Source organism: Silurus meridionalis, chromosome 6, assembly GCF_014805685.1.
Source record: "Silurus meridionalis isolate SWU-2019-XX chromosome 6, ASM1480568v1, whole genome shotgun sequence".
Classification (NCBI taxonomy): domain Eukaryota; kingdom Metazoa; phylum Chordata; class Actinopteri; order Siluriformes; family Siluridae; genus Silurus; species Silurus meridionalis.
This window is the reverse complement of record NC_060889.1, coordinates 4521732-4546484: the sequence shown is the minus strand read 5'-3', so window position 1 is coordinate 4546484 and position 24753 is coordinate 4521732. Positions and strand designations below refer to the sequence as shown.

The following is a 24753-nucleotide window of genomic DNA, read 5'->3' as shown; positions in this document are numbered from 1 at the left end:
TCCTCTTCTTCTTTTTTTTCTATTTCTTTTTCTTCTTCTTGTTGTTCTTCTTCTTGTTCTTCTCCGGCCCGGAGTTTTCTCTCTCAGACCTGCTGTGTCCTCCTGCTCCACACCAATCACAGGTGTTTCTTTTTTTTTAATATTCAGCACATTTTATTCTTTTATTTTTTATTTATTTTGACATTTTTGGAAGTTCTATCATCATTTTTCCCAGAGCGCATTTTCTTGTTATCTGGAACTATGGTTCTTCTCTGTGATCTCGACGCGCTGGAGGAAGATCTGGTTCCAGTCCCGAACCTGCGCTGATGATCACAACCCGACATTTTATTCCAGGTTTTTTTTCTAAAGAAAGCGAACAAAGTGGAGCATCAGCAGAGGTTCAGTGCTGGATAAAGTGCCTGGAAAAGGGTTAAAGAGAGAGGGAGAGAGAGAGAGAGAGAGAGAGGGAGAGAGAGAGGGAGTGTGTGATTGTCGGTATGGATGAGAAAGAGCTGAGAGGGAGAGGAGACGCTCGGCGCGCCGGAGATTCCGAGGTGAGAGCTCCGTCCCCGGGACACGAGCATCCTCCTCCTCCTCCTCCTCCTCCTCCTCCAAGTCATCCTCATCCTCCTCACCGAGTCACCAACTTCTTCATCGACAACATCCTGCGCCCGGATTTCGGACGCAAAAAGACTGAGGAAAGTGCGCTGGGACGCAGCGAAAGCAGCAGCAGCAGCAGCAGCTCTGGGCAGCCTGGAGAGGACGGGCAGGTGGGACAGGTGGGCCGGGGGTCCACGGAGAGCACCTCCACACCTCACTCTGGGAAGAAAACCGACCCGGTGACCGAGGACGAGCCGCTGAAAGTGCGCGGAGAAAGCAAGGAGCAGTGCCTGAGCTCGGACTCGGAGCATTCGCAACCCAACTCATCCACTTTAACCCCGAACCAGAACCAGCAGCCCATGCTGTGGCCCGCCTGGGTTTACTGCACGCGCTACTCGGACAGACCCTCGGCAGGTAACAACCATAACAACAATAAATAAATACCCCCCCACACAACTCCCACAACACGCCCGAATCACCCTCGTAACGCCTTAGAACAAAACTCGAGCATGGGTTCGATCTCCAGATCTCACAAAACTTACAGATCTTCAGATCTCACAGAATTTACAGATCTCACATAATTTACAGATCTTCAGATCTCACAGAATTTACAGATCTTCAGATCTCACAGAATTTACAGATCTTCAGATCTCACAGAATTTACAGATCTTTAGCTCTCCAGATTTGACCGAACTTACAGATCTCCAGATCTCACAGATCTCACAGATCTCTCCAGATCTCACCGATCAGGTCAGGAAAACTCCTCGAGGTCAAATTCGAACAACTTTTTTTCCCACTTAGAAATAAATGAAAGTTGGCGGAAAAAACGAGAGTATGTTTCTGCTTCCAAAATAAATAAATTATTTGATATAAAAAAAAAAAAAACAATAATAAAAAAAATCCAAAAATATGTTCAAGTAAGTTGAGTTTTAAATGTTGAACCGTGAAATCCTGAATAAATAAACACATTTAACTGAACACAAATAGCACAAATCACCCGACATTTTCAGTTCAGTCCAACTAGTAAAAACTAAAAATTGTCCCATAATAATAATAATAATAATAATAATAATAATAATAATAATAATAATCATTACCCATATCTGTAAAAACAATTCTATAATCCTTAAAATATAACGAAAAACCATTTCAAACCTTTTTAATTTGATTATTATTATTATTATTATTATTATTATTATTATTATTATTAATAATAATAAATCATGACCCGCAAACTCCACTCTTTCTCAAATAAACATATATACAATTATTTCGTTCGATAGTGTGTAATATTGAATATTGAATTGAATAATTAATAAATAAAAAGGGAACTCACAGTAATGTATATCTGAATAAAAATAAATAATAGAAATCTGTGAGGAGAGCAAACAGTTAAAGTATAGAGTGAAGCCTATAGGCTGGAGCAGAGCCACAGCCTGACTGGAATTAGCATGTCCAATCTATAGATCAGAACAATCTAATACTCCAATATTAAAATGTCGGAATCACAAAAAAAAAAATAGATATAATTATAAACTGCTAATGTAAAAGATTTAACGGGAGTCACATTTACACTGCAAAATCCAAAGTCTGAATAAACACATAGCCTGCAACATGCTAAACACCTCAAGCGACGAATTCAAAGCGAATCAAATGTACACAATAATCTCTTTCAGTCCAGAATAAACACTCCGAATCCTGCAGGGCAGAATTTCACTCCTGATCTCGTGTTTTTTTAGATTTATTCATCATCATGGAGAGTAAAGATATCATTAGCAAACAGGCTAGTCAGCCTTGCTTCGGTGCTAGCTTCTCTCTCTGAGGCGCTTTTCCTCACATACGATTCGATCGACAATTTCACGTGGAAAAAGTGCAACAAAAGCGTCTAAAATGCTGATAAAACACACTGAATCTTTTCTTGAGGATGTTTGTGTGAAAATAAAACCCCCCTCAGACTTTGCAGTCAATCAGCAGCGACCATGAGGGGATGTTTTATTCCAGTCAGGACACCAGGATTAGCACGTCGCTAAGAACAACTCTTTAGCTTGTTGCTAACGTTTATTTCGAAATAAAACACCAAAAATAGGAAACCAAGCGTTGATTTTACGACCAAATAAATACTTCAGGATGGTAAACAAAGTGTACAATATAGTTATGGTGTGTGGAAAACTGCTAGCCTTTTCTACAATACAGAGGAATTACAATACACAATAATTCTACTTTTATCGTATATAATATAGTATAGTGCTTAATATATTGTCTTATTTTGTTATTATTTTGCATATCATAAACAAAAAAGAGAGAAATACTGTTTTCAACCCCAAACACCAGCTGACCATTTCTTCATGACCCGACAATATATTTACATATTCTCTATTGATTATTAAATAGATGTTCTTAAAACTTCTATATTCGATAGAATTACATCATTTAATCCAATCAGATAAATTATAACTATCATTTATTTGGTTCTGCACACCAGATTTCTTCCAAGTTCATTAGCATAATTTTGGGACAATGGACTGCAGGACGCCTCTGGCTGTCTCCAGTCCAGCAAATAGATTTAAAACAAGTTCAAGTCGTACTTTAGAAATGAAAAAAAGCTCTTTAACACATACATTTATTGATTTGTTTAATGTGTAGCCAAAAAATAAACCAACCATAAATAATGCACTGAAATCCAGAGGAGGGCGGCCAAGAAAAGCGTCATTACAGCTACAAATACAGAGCTAAATAACCAAAAATGAACCAATAAATACATCTCTAATATTAAAAGTTATTCTAATATTTTTTTGTTATTATTTCGGCGAGTATTTGTCGACTATAAAACACTTTCTTACCCCAACAATGTTTTTTTTAGCTTGAACAAATTTGCTTTACTCAATTAAATCAAACTTTATTATTATTATTATTATTATTATTATTATTATTATTATTATTATTATATACGTCATATAAAACAGGATAACATGCAATCTATGATTTTATACATACAAATAAAGTCCACTTTTTTATTTGCGGGTGTTGATTTTTTCCGACGCTGAAGCACAACCTTAAAATCGCGTTAATTTCTTTATTTCTTTAATATTTGTTAACTTCGTCAATGGACAGTTGATTTGCTCTTTAATGCACAGAATGAGAAACATTATTGAATCTCAAGACCAAATGGAACCATAGGAGAACAAAAAACGCTCCAAAATGGAGCCCATGGTTAATATTCATGACTATTCAGCACGAGAGATTTTTCCCCCCAGCAACCAATCCGTTTATTATTATTAATATTTTTATATACTGTGTTTTACTGGAAATGCCCTATTATACTACTATGTTGTGAATTTTCCACGAGGACGCAGGAATTCTTTGGAATTTCTTTGCTGAAGTAAAGTCGGGATTAAAGCTACTATTCGCATCGCCTCGTCCTGAACCAGAAGGCAGTCAAACATCGTTGTGAAGTCTTTAGTATATACCACACAAAATAGTACAACCGAAAATACCAGAGATTCAACCAAACACCAGTCATCATAATCCTAATAATGTTCATGAAAATGAAATAATGAAAAACAACCGCTTTACTAATATGATTATACAATGAATGAATGAATAAATGAATGAATAGAAGGACGGGAGGACGGATGGATGGATAAATGGATAAAAGGATGAAGGGGCAGATTGTTTAACCCCACAACAAAAACAAATTATCTGCCATACTTCTAACACCAGCTGATTCATCTTATTTCTAAAATTGATCAACCTGTATTACCAACACTAACCAGGTTAGTTACCTGAGGGGAATATTAAAATGAGACCCTGATATACAGTTCGTAACTTATTTGTGTAAAAAATAGTCCAAGTCCAAAGAAATTGTCATCACGTATTAGAATTTCTACGCAAAATACTGTTTTACACAGTGATAGTGTTTTTTAAGCCTATATTAGCGATGTAGTGGAATAACAATCGATACTTGAATCGGTTTGTAATTCAAACACCTACGTCACTCCTATACGCCATTCCTGTACACCAATCCTGTACGCCATTCCTGTACACCAATCCTGTACGCCAATCCTGTACGCCATTCCTATACGCCATTCCTATATGCCAATCCTATACGCCATTCCTATACGCCAATCCTATACACCATTCCTGTACACCATTCCTATACGCCAATCCTATACACCATTCCTGTACGCCATTCCTATACGCCAATCCTATACACCATTCCTGTCGCCAATCCTATACGCCATTCCCATACGCCATTCCTATACGCCAATCCTATACACCATTCCTGTACGCCATTCCTATACACCAATCCTATACGCCATTCCTGTACACCATTCCTATACGCCATTCCTATATGTGATTCCTATACGCCATTCCTATACGCCAATCCTATACGCCATTCCTATATGCCAATCCTATACGCCATTCCTATACACCATTCCTATCGCCAATCCTATCGCCAATCCTATACGCCAATCCTATATGCGATTCCTATACGGCATTCCTGTACGCCATTCCTATACACCATTCCTGCACGCCAGTCCTATACGCCATTTCTGTACCCCAATCCTGTACGCCATTCCTGAACACCAATCCTGTACGCCAATCGCGTACGCCAATCCTGTACGCCAGTCCTATTTGGCAATTCTATCCGCCAATCCTGTACACCAGTTCTACACGGCATTCCTATATGCCAATCCTGTATGCCAATCCTATACGCCATTTTTATAAGCCATTCCTATAAGCCAATCTTATACACCTTTCCTATACGCCAATTCTATACGCCAATCCTATACGCCATTCCTATACGTCATTCGTATACGTCAATTCTATACACCATTCCTGTACGCCTACCTATACGCCAATCCTATACACCATTCCTGTACGCCATTCCTATACGCCAATCCTATACACCATTCCTGTACGCCAATCCTATACGCCATTCCCATACGCCATTCCTATACGCCAATCCTATACACCATTCCTGTACGCCATTCCTGTACACCAATCCTGTACGCCATTCCTGTACACCATTCCTATACGCCATTCCTATATGTGATTCCTATCGCCATTCCTATACGCCAATCCTATACGCCATTCCTATATGCCAATCCTATACGCCATTCCTATACACCATTCCTATACGCCAATCCTATACGCCAATCCTATACGCCAATCCTATATGCGATTCCTATACGGCATTCCTGTACGCCAATCCTGTACGCCAGTCCTATACGCCATTTCTGTACCCCAATCCTGTACGCCATTCCTGAACACCAATCCTGTACGCCAATCGCGTACGCCAATCCTGTACGCCAGTCCTATTTGGCAATTCTATCCGCCAATCCTGTACACCAGTTCTACACGGCATTCCTATATGCCAATCCTGTATGCCAATCCTATACGCCATTTTTTATAAGCCATTCCTATAAGCCAATCTTATACACCTTTCCTATACGCCAATTCTATACGCCAATCCTATACGCCATTCCTATCGCCATTCCTATCGCCATTCCTATACGTCATTCGTATACGTCAATTCTATACACCATTCCTGTACGCCTACCTATACGCCAATCCTATACACCATTCCTGTACGCCATTCCTATACGCCAATCCTATACACCATTCCTGTACGCCAGTCCTATACGCCATTTCTGTACGCCAGTCCTATTTGGCAATTTTATATGCCAATCCTGTACGCCAATCCTATACGGCATTTTTTATAAGCCATCCCTATATGCCAATCTTATACGCCGTTCCTATATGCCAATCCTATTCGCAATTCCTATAAGCCATTCCTATATGGCAATCCTATACGCCATTTCTATACGGCATTCCTGTAGACCAATCCTATACGTTATTCCTATAAGCCATTCCTATACAGCATTCCTAAATGTATTCCTATACTCCAATCCTGTACGCCATTCCAATACGCCATTTCTTCATAGACCAAGAAATAAACCCTGCTGTAAAACAGTAGTTACGTAATATATATCGGCAGATAACTAAAAGAGCAAACGTTTGTATAAATGTAAAAATGTTGTGCAAATGTAACTGGGGTGAAAGTAAATCTCGTAAAAAAAAGGTACGGGTGATAAAAGCGTCAGTGTAGCGACCTCAACAGCTCTAATTACGTGAGTGTGAAAGTGTTTAGAGCAAAACTTTAATATCCTGAGGTGAAACTTTCAGCATTTGTATGCGAACATCTTTGGTAGCAATTCAACCCTGTAGATGTCTTTCAACACCACAAGTCAATTAAATGCTGATTAAAGCGTTCATTATACGCTTAACTGGAGGTGCTAATGGAACACAATAAGGGTTAATCTGGGACTGGTGGTTTTGCTTAGCAAGGGGGCGTAGCGGCTGTGAACTTGCAGTAGGTGCTAATTCAGCGCTCTAGGTGTTAAACCAACACCAAGAGTCTAAATTCCACATTTGAAGAGCTAATAATTAGTGTTAATCAAAGTGTGTGGTCGGCGGCGCGGTCACGTAGGAGTTCGAGGTGTTAATTCGGCGCTGGAAGGGTTAATCTGACTACACACATTTTCTTTTTGCTGAGTAAGGAATGCAATCCTTAGCATGCTGTTTCCAATCTGCTTTGCCTTGCTGTTATTTCATTCCGACTCAAAATAGCCACGCCCACCGCAGGTCCCCGAACCCGCAGACCAAAGAAGAAGAGCAGCAGCAAGGAGGACAAGCGGCCGCGCACCGCCTTCACGGCCGAGCAGCTACAGCGCCTGAAGGCGGAGTTCCAGTCCAACCGCTACCTGACGGAGCAGCGGCGGCAGAGCCTGGCCAACGAGCTGGGCCTCAACGAGTCGCAGATCAAGATCTGGTTCCAGAACAAGAGGGCCAAAATCAAGAAGGCTTCCGGAATCAAGAACGCGCTGGCGCTGCACCTGATGGCCCAGGGCCTGTACAACCACGCCACCACCACCAAGGATGACAAATCAGACAGCGATTAAGGGGTGGGGCAGAGGGGATGGGAGAGGATTGGAGGACTGGGGGGTTCTGGATGGATATAGTGGAGAAGGATGGAAAAATAAAGAGACGGAGGGGTGGGTGAGGGGGGTGAGGACTATACAACCATACCAACATCATGATAGAGAGAAAAAGAATGGAGAGGGTGGAAAGAAGAGATCTGCAACCCAGAAGTCAGACTATGACTGGGATGGGGATGGAAAGAGAGACAGAGAAACTAGAATGATATATAGCTAGAGAGAGAGAAAGAGAGAGGAAGAGGAAGATAGAGAGACGAAAAGAGGTCACGGTTGTATTTCCAATGCAATAAATCTTAAGCATCAAGGGCCAGTGTACAAATATACCAGCATTAACTGAGGTTCTAATCGAAGTGTTTTTATTCACCAGACTTGAACAAGACTCTGACTTATTATTATTATTATTATTATTATTATTATTATTATTGCTATTATAAAAAATGACCCTTAAAGAAACAGGAAAAGCATGGCGGCCTCGCTATTGGATTTGTGTTTACGCTGTTTTATAATTAAAGCTTTTCACAGGCGGCATTACCACAAGAACGAGAGAGAGAGAGATAGAAAGATAGAAAGAGATAGAGAGAGAGAGAGAATCATCCTGCTTCAATCCAAAGACTATTTCCTGCAACTGTGAATATTAATAAATGAGGCATTGTTGCGATGATCTCACCGAGGCATGTGTCGATTTTACCGTTCCGCTTCGCCGCCTACTTTTCACGTCTCGACAGGAATCACCTGCACGTGTTTACGCTTTTAGGGGGAAAAAAAACAATTCGATTGATATGAGTGTCCATCGCTTTTAACGCGTCGTGCCGTTTCCGTCGCCGGCACCGTAGCTCGGATAGTAGCGCGTTCACGTCATGTCACATCACATCACGATAATCACGTCGCTCTTCTCCTCAGACCTGGAAATCAGGCAAAGCTAACATCTAGCTAGCCTTTTTTACGCTTTATATCTCCGGAGCTAGAAAGCAAAGCTAGGCCGTAACATTTATTTTAGAAAATAACAATGCTTACGATGTATTTAATCCTCGATACACCGTTTATTGTAGAAACCGTTGTTGTTGTTTTTTTGGTTGCGTTTTCACGTAATTCGAACCGCCACGTGAACAAATTACGCCGGGAAAAAAAGCTTTCGTAGCAAAGGCGTTAATCAAAACCAGCCAATCGGATTGTAGCCTGGGAGGATCTGCAGTGCCTGAACATGCCTATACCAGAACGGACGATTGTTTCAAACGCTCACTAGAATAATAATCGCGTGCACGTTTTTAATATCGCGATAGAAATATATACAAATATATACACATCGACGTAACCGATGTTTTATCGGCACATGCCTTTTCTCTTTTTTTTTTTTGTTTTGTTTTGCGGTGCATGCATGCAGCCACCGTAGCTACAATCTTTTTCTTTTCTTTTTTTATCCAGTGTTATCGTAAATTGAGGAGCAGTATAACTGTGATGGTTTATTTTATAAAGTCAGAAGGAGATGCGTAATCAAATTACTATCTGGATTCTGACACACGCTGGAGATCGAGCCTAAGAAATCTAGAAAAATATATATAAAAAAAACAAAAAAAACAACAACCAGTGGACCCCTAATCAACCGAAACGTCTTAACTTACATAGAGTTTTTATGAAAGAGCAATATCTTTTTTATTTTCCGTTCTTCGTATTTCGTTTTGTAAAATATCGTACCGCTGCCTAGGAACGCGTAGCACTGCGAGCCGGACGTACCGACGACGTCCCGTACACGATTCTTCATTATTATATTACATTATATATATACACACAGGCAAACACTATGGAGATAAAAAGAAAAAAAAACTAAGCAAACCAGCATTATAAGAAAAAAAACAAACATTTTATCGCTGTTATGTATTTATAGAAATATATTAAGAAGAAAAAAAAATTTATCCAATGACCAGTCCAGTGTCGCTTTTCCTTCTTGATTTTTTTTTTCCTTTTCTTTTTGAGAATAGAATTTTTTTTCCAAGAAAAAAAAAATCTCTTTAAGAAAAAAAAGGGCGTATTTATCATTGTGTACGTGAATGAAGTGACTTCTTGAGGCCTTTTGCATGAAAAGCTGATGATTAAAAGCATATTATAAAAGTATGATGAATTTATTTCCAGAGTCTTGTTATATCATTTTGTGTAAAAATGTGTGTGTGTGTGTGTGTGTGTGTGTGTGCGTTTTAAGAAACAACAGCATTTCGAATTTCATGTCGTCTCCAAAGGAGTTGCTTTAAAAAAAAAAAAACCTGAACCACAGGTTTGTATTAATGCGCTTGTTGTGATTGGTTATCGTTTCTATAGTAACAGTAACAACTGTAAAAAAAAAAAAAAGGTGGGATTTCTGAACATGCATGCGGAGGGGAGGAGTCTCCAGTTTCAGCGCAGTGTTTTCCTTGAGGAAGGCTGGTTATCGCAGCTTGTTTCAAGAAGGTTAGCTATAAAAAAATGACAGACGTCTTGTTCTATTGTAACTAATTAACTTTGAGGTCTGTAACTCCGCCCATAAAACACTAAAATGGACGTCCTTATAGAACGTCCATAAAACACAAAAATTTGAGGTTTGTAACTCCGCCCATAAAACACAAAAATTTGAGGTTTGTAACTCCGCCCATAAAACACAAAAATTGGACGTCCTTAACCTCGCCCCTTAAACATGAAACTTTTAGGTCTGTAACTCCGCCCACAAACCACTCAACTTTACAGCCTGTAACTCCACCCATTCGTCTAAGGGGCATTCGATTAAGCGAACGTACGATTTTATCGATGGCGGTATTTCGCTATGTTTCATTAGCTTTAATTTAGAATATTTATTTATTTTTATACATATACACACAAGACTTATTCCACGTGACGTAAAGCGTGAGATTTTACGTTCGAATTTCCAGAAATTTCTACTCATCAGCGGAGACACCGAGACGAGTGATGCAGCGTTTTTTTCCTCCGAAATGGTTTGTGTTTTTAACGTGGAAATATTTTGTAACTCGTACGCAACCCTTGTGTCCTGTGAACTGCAGAAGAAATCAATAAACAGGAAATGAAGACATCTGTACACGTTCGTTACACTTTATTAGCGTATAGAAGACAAATAACAGCCCAGGACATTTATTTTCCACTTTTATGACACATTTAAGGTCTTTCCTGAACACTTCGGAACACGTGTTTAGGACACGTAGGGAAGAAAAGGAACCTGTTTAACACTTTAACTTTATTATTACTGTCGTTATTCACGTTTACTGCACATGACGGACATATAAAGGACAAAACAAAGGACAAATAAGGTCTCCACTTCCTATAATACACTATACGGACAAAAGTTTGTGGACACCTGCACATTTATGACAATTCTGAACATCCCATTCCACACGTTCTCCTCACTTACTCCTATAATAAGCTCCACTCGGCCCGGAAGATGTTTCACTAGACTTTGTGGAGATTTGTGGAGATCTTCACGGAGCTGGATTTCTTCACCAACATCGTGCTGAAACATGTTTGGGTCTCCTCGTTCGAATTTCCACACATCCAAAGACGTCTGATACAATCGTGTGCCTCCAAGTTTGTGGAGGAACCACATGTAGGTGAGAAAGTCAGGTGTCCCAATACTTTTGGCCCTACATTACAGTGTGGAGTCTGATGTTGTTTATTAACACTTTGATGATGAAAATGACGTATTAACAGTTAAAACTTCAGCGACTCCTCACGTGATTATTAATAACATTTATTAGCTTTTAAGGACAAAACAAAAGATATGACATGAAGCCATAATGAAGGCATACACTCGTGTTTATTACAATTTCAGGACATGCACAGGACGAAGAAGGTCTTCTCGGTTCCTTTTTTTACACGTTAATGAGGTTTGGAGCACAAATCCGGCTGCGTGTAACACGTGCGTTCACGTCTGATGCTCTGAAACGACACACACAGAGAGCAAACACATCTGCGGTCATCCTCTTATATACACGAATACACACAAACACACACTCGTTACGCTTCGATTACGTGGAAAACAACACGAACACGACCTCATTTTTGACCTTTGATTGATTGATTGATTGATTGTTTAATTGATTGATTGATTGATTGATTGGTTTCGAGTCATGGAGGAACAGGATGCTTCAATATTCAAACTGATTCTGATTTTCTTTTTTATAAAGAAACATATCTGAATTTATAATTGAGAAAAAGAACACGAGTCAGAACACGAGTCAGAACACGAGTCAGAACACAGATCTTTACGTTCCATTCACAGGTTTGAATATTACATTGGGATATTAAAGGTGATTATTTACAAGATTTTTGCTCGTAATCCAAATAATGACAAAAACGAGTTGATATAAATATATATTTATTATATTATTGATGTATATTCATATAATAATATATTAATATATGTAAATATATTTATATTGATTAATATATGTATACATATATATATTTATCCCCATCTGATCTCATCACCGCCTCATTCCTCCTCGTCTGATCACCTCTCCGTCTGTCTAATCTCATCTCAAATCTTCTCAATCACATCTCTCTTCTCCACCCAATAACCTCGGCACTTGATGGCCTCCCCTCTACATCTGATTTCATTCCTGCTCCATCTGATCTTCTCTTTTCTGCACCCTATCTTTTCTCCATCTGATCTCATCTTTTCTCCATGCATCTGATCTTCTCTTATCTCCATCTAATCCCCTCTTTTCTCCATCTGATCTCCTCTAATCTCCATCTGATATTCTCTCATCTCCATTTGATCTCCTCTTTTCTCCATCTGATCTCTTCTCATCTGATCTCAACTTTTCCCCATTTGATCTCATCTCCTCTCCATCTGATCTCCTCTTTTCTCCATCCATCCACCTATTCATCTAGTTTGTTTATTGATTGATTTCTTTCAGACAGGCATGCACTCCTCGCGTGTTTGAACGTGTGATCACGCCGCCGCGTTTGCGAACCCCACGTTTTGTTTCAGGGTGCGCAAACTTTTGCACACACTCCTGCTGCACTATGCTGAAAATCCCACAGAGTTCTGGGGGCAGGTTAATGAATCCTGAGTGTTTTCCAGTAGAAAGTGACTCCGTGTGTGTGTGTGTGTGTGTGTGTGGGGGAATAAAAGAGCAGCAGTCAGGAGACGTGAGCTTTGTGTTCGGCGTGGAGAAAACCTCCACCTGTCACGTGTGTCGTGTTCGAGAGGAGCGCGTGAATGCCTCATCTCCATTTCCTTTATTCCGGGAGGCCGCGAGAGGAAGCGACGGCCGGGCGTGTGTGTGTGTGTGTGTGTGTGTGTGTGTGTGTAAACGCACGGGACTGCCTTGTTGCCTCGCTGCCTCCTGTCTACATACACGTGTGTGTGTGTGTGTGTGTGTGTGTGTGTGAGAAAGAGAGAGAGAAAAAGACAGAGCAAGACTCCAGATGAAGGTCAAAACCTCCTGTCATGGCCGCAGGTGTTTCACTTTTCCAGCAAAGCTCACTTGCCAGCTCTGCTTCCCTCGCCATCTCTCTCTCTGTCACTCACACACACACACACACACACACACACACACACACACACACACACACTACAGAATTAATATAAATGTCATTTTTGTTCGTTTATAGTTACGTTTAATGCTGTGGAATTTTCCACTAATGTCACCGAAACGTTTCCATGGAAACGACAGCATGTGCTTGCTTTTAGCTACGTGTTTAGCCGCCGATCTCCTCACGGCCTGCTGTTGACGCCGGGCCTCTGTGCTAACGGCACGTGTCGATATGACGCCTCAACCGTGCGGTTATAAATATCGCCGCGTTTGTTTGTGGTTTTTTGACGGCCCGAAATCCCTCGCTTTTTGTGCGCTCGTCTTTTGATGGAGCGAGGGAGCGGGAAGGGAATTGGCCATTAAAGGGCACGTCTTATCAAATAACGTTAACGCGTGACACATTTCAGGTGTGTGTGACGTGCAGTAAACACGCCGTCAGAGCGAGAGTGCGTCGGAACACACGCTCTGAAAGATGCAGTAAACTGTCCTCACGGACATCTAGCTCTCTGTGTGTGTGTGTGTGTGTGTGTGTGTGTGTGTGTGTGTGTGCTGATGCATATTCTGTTTACTTCTGAGCTGAAATGTGTTACACTGAATTCTCTGACAAGAACAAGTGTTATGTAAATTGCACAATGCCGCTGAGTTCTGCATTCTGATTGGTCAAAAGGAGAGGCACAGCTCCGCCTTCATTTACTCACACTGGGTTTGCAAACATCTATCTATCTATCTATCTATCTGTCTGTCTGTCTGTCTGTCCGTCCGTCCGTCCGTCCGTCCGTCCGTCCGTCCGTCCATCCATCCATTCGTATGTGTCCATCTAACTATCTTTGTTTTGTTATCTCTCTCTCTCTCTCTCTCTCACTCTGATGAGTTCAGGATTCTGATTGGTCAAAAGGTGTTTGAAGAAGCATATGTTTATACACAGAGTGATCGTTTCTATAGTAACAGCTGGTTCTGTAGACAGATATAAGGAGATGTTTATCCAACATTTACAGAAGGAGTCTTCAGTGTCAACACTGACGTTTTTATCAGGAGATCACGAGTTCACCTCTGCACACTGACACTGCACTCTCAGAGTGGGAGGGGCATTCTCTCTCTCTCTCTCTCTCTCTCTCTCTCTCTCGTACATGTCAGTCAGAGCAACGCTAGCCAATCAGGAGCTCGTGTATGCAAAAGAGGGCTGATAGCGATTTCATTTAGTTTGTAGCTGCTGTAACAAAACCGAGAACAGGAAGTAACTCAGGGCTCTTCTGTACCATTAATTGTAGCAATAAATGTATAAAAACTACTACATCCAGTTGTTTAATAGATGAAAAACACATTTGTGGGGTATAAAATAAATAAACGAGTCTCAGGCCTGAGAGAAAGTCCACCTGCCCAACATCCTGTCATTTTTATTTTTTTGTTTGGAGACTGTGATCAAAGTAAACGAAGTGACCGTGAGAGAGAAAGAAGGGAGTGTCGTAGAGTATCTGTGTGTCCAACTTCCCTAATAAAAAGCCGTCCGATTGGGACAAAACCCACTCCACCACCTAACACCCCCCACACACCCCGCTGAGCTTTTACACCCAGCTCCCTGGAATGCAGGGTCAGTATCGGAGCGAGGGATAGTGGCGGACGAGAAAAATGAACAACATCAGGCCGATTTCATAGTGTTTCTCAGACGGCCGGAGCTCTTCGTCATGCACCACAGATCAAAAAAGAAAAGAAAAAAAGGGCGGCGGAGACGGAGACGGAGACGGAGAACACATACGGTCTAATCTCGTTAGAATACAAGTTAATGCCGATGAGAAGGGAAGAGGAGAGGAAGGGCAAGAGAGCTGACTTCCACCTTTTCTACAGCTTGTGTATCAATGTGTGTATCACACACACACACACTCACACACATCACATTACACATTATGTATCACCAAGAAACAAAATGGCAGTCGCAGGTTTTTTTTTTGGAGCTCTAAACGGCTGATCTGGACCCCATCAGGAATCCTTTAAAACTAGTGCCCTAGACGTCTCAATCACATCTGCAGGTCTTCTGCTTCTTCTATTAGTCTAGTTTCTGAGACTAGTCTTTTTTTTAGACACAGAGTCCACTTCACTGGCTAAAAATATCACTGAAGATACATCAGACATCATACAGTTACAACGTCCACGTCCTCGTTTTCCTCCACTACCTTCCTTACTACATCTCCAAGCTCCTGTTCTAAACCAGGTTACCAGGTCGCTAAACCAGTTGTCCAGATGAGGATTATTGGTGTGAGGTAAAAAACTAGACAGCAAAAGACACTTTAACTGCCAGGAACAGAACAACCTGAAGCACTAGACTTGTAAACGTAGAAGACTAGACATGAGGACTGCTTACTGGTTTTAAACTAGAGGACTAGACTTAAATTCAGATCATCTCAGGGGATTTAAAACCGAACTAGACAACTATAAACTAGTGTCTAAACTAAGTGTCTAGTTGTCTAACTTAAGGGCTTGCATACCTATATGAATAGATTTAGTCTAGTATTGTTCTAGACTCAGGGACTAAAGGTTATCTAAATTAAGGGACTAGGAATCTAAACTAATAGACTAGTTCTTTAACTAGACGGCTAGATATTTCAAATAAAGGACTGGATAGTTAAACTAAAGGACTAGTTTTATATAAACAAGAGGACTAAACACCTAAACTTGAGGACTGGTTTTCTAGAGGATTAGATACTTAATCTAGAAGTCTGGATACTAGAAAACTGAAATAGAGCAGTGGTTGTCTAGAGGACTAAATACTTAAAGTAGATGGTTGGTTATCTAAACTTGAGGACTAGATACTTAAACTAGAGGACTGGTTATCTAGAGGACTAGAAACCTAAACTAGAGCACTGGTTATCTAGAAGACTAGAAACCTAAACTAGAGGACTGGTTATCTAGAGGACTAGAAACCTAAACTAGAGCACTGGTTATCTAGAAGAATAGAAACCTAAACTAGAGGACTGGTTATCTAGAGACTAGAAACCTAAACTAGAGTACTGTTTATCTAGAGGACTAGAAACCTAAACTAGAGCACTGGTTATCTAGAAGAATAGAAACCTAAACTAGAGGACTGGTTATATAAACTCGGGGACAAGATACTAATACTAGAGTGATGGTTATCTAAACTAGAGGACTAGAAGACTCAAACAGATAATTAGACACAACAGTGTGGTGTGTTGCTGTTTCTCTCTCTCTCACACACACACACACACACACACACACACACACACACACACACACACACACCATAGGGAGGGGACAAGGGGCTTTAACGAGTGGGAAAAGGGAAAAGCTCCAGTGGTCGTGTCAGTGACCTCCAGTGGAACCACAGCGGGGCTCTGACAACCAAAGGAAATGAGACCCTGTGTGTGTGTGTGTGTGTGTGTGTATACTCAGCACCTTGGCAACTCTTGATCTCCCATGTATGAGACCCCTAAGAAGTCGACTCGGTGCAGTGGACAAAAGAAAGGCGGATTCATTGTGGAGAAGATCCTCTCTGTCCGTGCACACACACACACACACACACACACACACACAGAGTACATACGGTCTCTCCACATGTTGTGGTAATGAATATTAGCTGGTACAGTAGGATGATAAACGCTGGTACGGTGAGATGAAGTGGAGGTGATGCAATGCTTTATTCCTCTTATACCAGACTGATGTTAATTAGCGAGATGTTTACATGTCCTACACTCTCCTTATCTTTTTATAGAAACGCTTCACTTACGAGGTCCGGCGCTTTACACCTTATCTGTTTTACCATGAATCCCCCCTCCCCCCAGCACACACGTACATAAACACAAACACACACACAGATCGCGTCGTTTTTATGCCATGCTGTGTGTTTACGGAACTCGGCTGTCAATCAAACTTCAGTTACACACCCAATGGGGACACGGCGTGCAGAAAACATCACTCACGTCTCGTGTGTTTACAAGCGTACACGTGCTCATGGCGCAGGCAGACGCTCGCGGAAACCGACAGCGTCCACCGCTCGCTTAATTACATCTAAACGAGGAAGTGGGAGGAGCCAGAATTAAGTGTGAAATGAAACAGACTTCAAACACCTTCCACTGTTCTGCAATAAACTGAATAAAAGAACGTTTGCAAAAAAAAATACATATATATAAAGATTTTCTTTTCCTTTTTTTCTTTTCTGGCTGAAAAAAAAACACACATCAAGGGCCGAGATAGCGTCAGGCCGAGACTGACAGCGGCGCCACAAAGGAGGCGCTCGGGCGTGTAAAGCCCGGAGTATCCGCTGCTATTCAGACACTAATCACAAGTAAAAATCGCACCTCGAGCGAAATGCGAGGGGGAAAGAAAGACACGTTTGTTAGTTGTGTTTGTTGCGAGCGTTTCTGCACAACAAAAAAAAACGTTTGCGCCGTTATCGCCGCTCCTCCGCTTCACATCCTCACCACCCGAATAAAAGCTTGTGCACGTTTTTTTGCACGAGGTTTTTATTGCTCTTTAAAGCTGTTTTCCTGCTCGCATTCAGCAAAATACGACGTTTTTTTTGGTTTTCGGTCTGAATGTTGGACACGAGCGCATCATACTACGGAGAGTTATATTCGCTGGTAAACACACACTCGCATTGTAATCCTTAACGATGATTTCACGACGTTGTGTTATGGAAAAAAAATGTAAAAGGAGAAGTAGAAAAAAAAGACAGAGAGACAGTTCATATCATAAAAATCACGAAAGAATGGTGTTTGGGAAAGCGATTTTTGATGATTTTTGACGTTCTTGATGGCGTTACACCATTTCATCGTCCAGCAGTGTGTACGCAATAGACACAGTCTATACATCATTAAGTATTCGCATGGAATACGTTATGAATATAATTAGAACCTAAATTGGTTCATTCGAGCGCTTGGAGTTTTTCTGAATTCGTCGCCCGTGTTACGTATGTTCATCGCAGTGTTGACAAAAACTATTTGTTTGGAAAATGCCACTAAATGTTTAGGAACCTGTGTAAAAGATGGAGGAAAAAGAAGAATTTAGGAATGACGTTACATACGAACGAATATTGGCGAGCGAAAAAAAACGAAAAAATAATGCAGTGTTACGTTATCATGCGGGGAGCGTTCGCCAGATTGAGCATTTCTCTGCATGTTTCCATTGCGGGTGTTTTTAAAACAATCCTCACACAGTCACAGGTTTAACCCAAAATTAAAGCAGTCGCAGATCTGCGGTGTCTTATGGGATCGAGGGGACGGGGGGGAAAAATGGAGGAATGGCTCCTACATATTAAATAGGTATTCATTTAAATTCTACTGAGTTTCAGCTCTGTGACATATATATGGAAAAAAAACATGGCCATATGAATGTTTCATGCAGTGTGCTACGGACAAGTGGCGTTGCGGGTCTCTATGACAATCCTAATGTCCTTTTTTATAGTTATTATTAATATTATTATTATTATTAAAAGATGAAGTAGCAAACGACAAAACAGCCAGAGAAAAGTAGACGTGTGACTGATGGAGGAAATGGAACCTGGAGTGTGTTCATTTTAATTCATCTTATAATCATAAACTAGCCCTGAATGAACAGCCATAACTTCCAAAACATTTAACAATGAAAACACGGCTTTGTAAAGCCGTGTTTTCATTGTCATCGCAATATTGACCTGAAGAAGTTTGTGTAGGAACCAAACAGGGTCCATATATATATACAGTATATATATATATATATATATATAATATATAATATAATATATATATATAATTTTTTTTAAATTTTTTTTATCACACATCATGTCATTGGAAAGATCTGGTCTCGTTTTAAATCAATTAAAATGTCCTGTTTTTATCCAGGTTTATGAGGTTATAAAACAAAACAAATACTGCATTGTGAAAAAGAAAAAGAAAAATGATAGAAGGAAGAGGAAAAGAGTGGGATGGTGGCACAATAAATATGAATTTTGATCTACAGTGGAATGACACACTTGTGGGACTGGAAAAAAAAAAATCATCAAATGGATGCTAATCTGTGATATTTTACCTCACGGATTCAACATGCTAGCAAACTAGCCACCGGGTTAGGAAATAAGTAAAATGTAAAATTAAGTAAAATGTGTAAGATAATTAAAAACAATAATAATATGAAGGATTTGGTTTTGTAGAAAGAAAGAAAAAAGAAGAAAGTAGAAGAAGAAAAAAACAGGGCCTGTTTAATCCGTTTAAATGAAAAACTGTGATTATTACAGAGACTGAGAGAGACATATTGGAGGAAATGAGAAATGGCGAGTAATCGAGGATATCTGGGGATATTTACCTCACAAACTCAAAATATGAGTGACTACAGCAAAAGAAGAAATTTTTGACTGGTTTGGGTTGTGAATATGTGAAAATGTGTGAGGAAAGGATGGAATAAGATGGTTGAGTTTTATAAAGAAAACTTTCTGTGGGAAAGAAAGAGAGATGGAGAAGAAGAACGATAGAGGAAATGAGAAAAAAAATGGCTAATCGATGATATTTAGCGAATTTTACATAGGTAATATAAATAAAAAATAAAAAATCAGACGCATGCTAGCAATCAGTGGAACAGGGTGAACTGTTTAATACATTTAAATACAAATACAACAATACACTGTGTGTGTGTGTGTGTGTGTGTGTGTGTGTGTGTGTGTGTGTGTGTGTAAGAAAGAGATTGATGAAAGACAATAGAAAAAATTTGACATAATGAATAATTGAGCATATTTAAGAATATTTACCTAACAAAATAAAAAATACTAGCAACTAACAACTAGCAAAATAGATTTAAATTTGAGTCATTAATGTAATAAAAAAGAATAATAATTTTAGGAAATAATGAAAAAAAGATAGGTGAGCGTGAAAATGTTTTCAGACACATTTTAGAAATGAGACTCGTGCTAGCAATCAGTGACTAGCGCTAGAGAGTAGAAAGGTGCCCCGTATAATCTATAATCCGGCAACAGATGATGGAGGAAAGAGAAAATGGTTGCTAATCAACATTTTTACCTCACATTTACCTCAGCTAATCACAATACCACGTCAAATGCTAGCGGCTAGTGAACAGAAATAAGGCTAAAGGTGGATGTAGTTGATTTAATCATGCATTTATTATATATATTTATATTCACAATATCAACAAAAATTCTAGCAATTTCGCTTTTTTGCCTCATTTCAATGTTATGGAGAGAAAGAGAGAGATGTAAAGATGTGGAAAATAGTGGCCAATTGAGCTATTTGAAGACTTTTTTCCTCACATTTCAGAGATGAATTCTAAAATATGGCAATAAAATTTTTTTAAAAGGCAATTAAAAAAATTCAATTGATTTACACCAGAAGCAAATGTTCAGTTTATCTACGAGAGTATGTCAAAAAGAAAGATGGAAAAAAAAGATTTAAGGAATCGAATAATTTTCGTGTAATCATGAAAACATGCTAGCAATCAGTAACTACCTCTATAGTCTGGAGAAAACCTTCATCTTAGTTAATTCACTTAAATATAAACTGCGTGCAAGAAGAAGAAGAAGGAAATGGAATAAATGCAAATATAATAATGCTAATCTATTCTATTTTACCTCACACATTTAATACGCTTGCATTCAGCAAACTGGGTTTTATAGCAAAAAGATGTTTACATGAAATTAAGAAAAATAAAAATAGCGAGTAAATAACATAATTGTGTGAAAGGTGCACCAAACACAAATCACAATATCAATCGGACGTGCTAGCAATTAGTAACTAGCGCTTCGGTCTGAGAAAACGTCGTTATTTAATCTGTGTAAGCGACAAATTGGGATTGTTACAGGAACAGAAAGTATGTGTGAGGAAGAATGAAAATGATTTGAGGGATTTGAGCAGTAGATGCTAGCCATCAGAAATTAGCACTGCAGTGTGGGGGAGAAAAAACCTCGACTTGTTTCATTTGGTTAAAAGAAACTGGGATTAACACAGAGAGCAAGAAAGAGTAAGAGAGAGGGATGAGAGAATGCAAAGAATAATAATGATCGATTCTATTTTATCTTACAAATTCAAAACATTAGCATCTAGCAAACTGGGTGTTTATAGCAAAAAAAGATAAAACCGAGGAAGTAAACAATAAAAAATGTGTGGGAAGGAAGGAATGAGTTTAAATAATATCAGTTAAAATTTCTAGCAATTTCTAACACTTTGGCTTGGAGAAAAATTCGAGTGATTTGAATCTGAGTAGTAAATGCTAGCAATCAGTAACTAGCACTACAGTATGGAGAAAAGAATGTCAAATGAACTGTGGGATCAATACAGAGAAAGAAACGGATGAAAAATGCAAAGTGGTCGCTATTTCATTCTATTTTACCTCACAAATACAAAAAACTAGCATATATCAGACTGGGGGTTTAGCAAAGGGAGATATTTAAATAAAACTGAAGAGGTAAATATAAAAAAATATCTGTGAGGAAGGAAGGAAATGATGTGATTGTGTCATACATATAAAAATATCAGTCAAAAATGCTAGCAATCATTAACTAGCGCCATATAGAGTTATTTAATTAGTGAAAAAAGCAAAGTGGGCTTGTTGCAGAAACAGGAAGTATGAAAGTGTGTTTCATTACACACCGCTATGTAACGTAACACTATTAGTAAAGATGCTAGCAATCAGGAACTAGCACTTTGGTCAAAAGCGCTAAGCACATTCAACTCAGTGGATTTACATGACACTTATTGTCAGTCTTTAATGCTAGCGGTGAGCAGCTAGCTAATTGATATGTTTGGCTAGACAGAAAAGCTCGGAGTGAGGATAGAGGGATAGAACAATGGATGAGTTTTATACATCACAGCCTGATTTTGATAGAATATTGATGAAAGAAAAATCAAAGAAATCGGCCAGAACACTAGCGACTTTTAGAACAGTGCGTGCGATCTGGTAAAACGTGGTGAGTTTGGGATTGTAAAAAAAAAGAAAGATAGAGAGGTTGGGATGGGAAATGGTGGAGTGGGTGGAGCGAAAGAGTGTTGCATTGCGGCTGCCATTTTCTCGACTTGCTGTTAAAAAAAAAACGATTGTTCTTTCGCCGGACTGATCCGAGATCGGAGGACCGGGAGAACAAGGTGCAGCTCGGAGTGATGCTAATCCCAAAGACACAGTGTCCGAGGAAACTCTGCGTAGTGTCTACTTTCACGACAAATATAATGTTTTTCAAAAAACAACGCTGTTGTTTAATTTTCAACTGATCGCGATTTTCCTTTCCGCTTCTTTTACGCAAAAAAATTCTTCGAAACCTCTAAAAAAAGGCCTCATTTACAATTTGAGTGAAATCATTTGTCATATTTTTGCATTTTTTGTCCTTTCCTTATTTCAAATGTGAAAATTTGAGTAAAAATATAAACGTTTGTACAATACACAAAACTGGGAGATCTCGTTTCTGGGAGATTCTTGATCTTCGTCTCGCCTAATGAAAAAGTTTCCATATTCCGCACTCGCAAGAAAAAGGATATTTTTATAATGATTTTGGTTTCGGTATTTTTCATTTCCTGTATTCATTTGGATAAAAATAAAAAATACAATTTAATTATTATTTTCTAAAAAAATCTAACAAAATGGAAAAGTCTGGAATTGATGATTTATATATATATATATATATATATATATATATATATATATATATATATATATATATATATATATATATAAAATACAAACATTAAATAAATAAAAAATTTCTCTGCTGCATGTTTCCTAAATTCACAGTAACGGCAAATATGAATTCCCTGAACTTTATTTCCTTTGCTTACTTTTCTAATCGGATATTATTTGAACATTGCGAAAAACAATTGGAATATAATTGCAACATTTATTATAGATTAAAAACTAAGGGGGTTAAAAATAAAAGCAGCTTCTAGACCGTTCTAAGTATTTCTAGATGTTTAAAAATAAATATTACATTGAGCTGAATCATTTGTGCAGGAAATACGCAACAGATTTCAGGTCTAAATATAAAAATATAAATATATATAGAAAGAGAGAGAAAGAAGAATTGAACATGATGTAATACAGTGAACCAAAGTGGTACTTACAGGAAATGTGGAATTACACAATCACACTGAGGGGGTAAAAAATAAACCGTCCTCGGTATTCCAGGTGCACCGAAAATCAAAAAATAAATGTCAAATAAAAATAAATTTAAAAAAATTATAATATATATATAAATTGTCTGTAGCTAAATACAAAAAAATTAAAAGTTGAAGTATAAATTTTACCTGAATCCAACAAAACAAAGAGATAATTTTTAGTCTGGCGGATGGTAAATGGAATACAGAATGGTGTTTAGCTTTAAATAATCTACCCTGAAGAAATAAGAAGGAAAAACTTACAAAAGTAAAATAAAAAAAATGGAAGTAGCATGAAAAGGTCAGAGTTCACTTGGCCTGCTTGGTTACAAACAGAAACGGATAAAAGCGTCTAGACGGGTCAAGGTGCACAGCGTCGCGTCCCGAACGCCCTCGTGCAACATTTCCACTTTCCCACTGTGGACGTTTCCGGAAGGAGGGGTCACCGGCGGACAAGTGCACACTCCAGAGGGTGCTGAGAGGCCAGTGGTGGGGTGTTTGGTGGGGGTCAAACGAGGTATTAGGAGGGGGTCAGTGGTGGGGTGTTTGGGGGGAATCAGTGGTGGGGTATTTGTTGTGGGCAGTGGTGGAGCATTTGGGGGTTCAGTGCTTCCTACTCGGCTAATCAAAGGGTACAGAGGGCAACGGGGCCAAAGAGAAAAGGGCAGAGCTGTGTGTCCGCTGTGCTTTGTCTCCATTCAGGCCACTGAGACGGGCTTCCGCTGACATTTCACACACATACACACACACACACACACACACACACACACACACACACACATACCACCTGGGGCCTCCCTAAGCCAAAAGCTCCGTCCTTGATTATGGAAGGTGTGTTTAAACAGACATGCAGGATAGACACGGCAAACACAACGAAATGCCCCTCACAACCCTTATGAAAACCGAAATGACAAGCTGTGTGTGTGTGAGAGAGAGAAAAAATAATTAACATCCCCAATTCCCTCCTTCTTTTCAGAACTGTAGAAACACATATAGAACACATCTAAACATCATTATTTTTATTTTACGGCAAGAGAAATATTTCCTTGCTACTGTAGAAAATGAAACGTCCTCTTTGGACCAATCAGAATCCAGAATTCTGTTCTATACTTACGTGTGCTGTGTTTAACGCATCTGGGAAGTGTATTTTCGAGCTGATGTAACTGATGTTAACTGATAAACCAGTTCATAAAATATGCTTTTATAAGCAGTGAACACCATGGAAAATGACAAGCTCACAACTTCTTGTTTTTCACCAAGTTTCGACTCAAGTGGGAGTCTCAAAGGGGAGAATGCTCAAAAAGAAGTTTGCGAATATAATGTTTTTGTACCTTCACACTCAAGTCTGATAAATCCGTCGTTTGGTGGGACCGACCGTCACTAGAAGAGTCGAGATACTTGTCAAAATGTCTTTTTCTTTTATGTTTATGGAAGGAGTCTCCACCGCAGCGATTCCAGGCTTAGTTCCAAGTTCAAGCAGAGGACCAGCAGACACTATGAAGAGTTGTCCAACCGGCCGGTACTCTGGCAGCAGATGGGGGCCACAGGGCGACCTAGAAGCATTGATTGTGCTCTTCAAGCATGCCA

The 24753-nt window shown here is 39.4% G+C and overlaps 1 protein-coding gene and 1 long non-coding RNA gene across 3 annotated transcripts in view; one reads left to right on the top strand and one right to left on the bottom strand.

The window, feature by feature from the left end:
• The first annotated feature begins 332 nt into the window (after window positions 1-332).
• Window positions 333-7598, top strand: LOC124387841 (homeobox protein engrailed-1-B-like). 2 transcript variants are annotated; one of them, XM_046852437.1, is made up of 2 exons: window positions 333-993; window positions 7213-7598. In XM_046852437.1, exons 1-2 carry the CDS (start codon window positions 477-479, stop codon window positions 7542-7544), a joined length of 849 nt encoding a protein of 282 aa, XP_046708393.1. In that variant the 5' UTR covers window positions 333-476; the 3' UTR covers window positions 7545-7598. The 2 variants fall into 2 exon arrangements, with proteins under 2 accessions (XP_046708393.1, XP_046708394.1); XM_046852438.1 differs by having other exon boundaries at window positions 7228-7594.
• Window positions 7599-11288: 3690 nt separating this feature from the next.
• The window catches only part of LOC124387844, a 28080-nt gene continuing 14615 nt past the window's right edge, over window positions 11289-24753 (bottom strand). The window contains exon 2 of the long non-coding RNA XR_006926246.1: window positions 11289-11492. This is a non-coding gene — a long non-coding RNA (uncharacterized LOC124387844). The remainder of the gene's footprint in view (window positions 11493-24753) is intronic.

Excerpts from the sequence above, each read along its gene's own strand:
- LOC124387841 (XM_046852437.1), top strand. The coding sequence starts at position 477 with ATGGATGAGAAAGAGCTGAGAGGGAGAGGAGACGCTCGGCGCGCCGGA. Across the intron at positions 994-7,212 it reads CTCGGACAGACCCTCGGCAG|CCACGCCCACCGCAGGTCCC; the intron begins GTAACAACCATA and ends GACTCAAAATAG.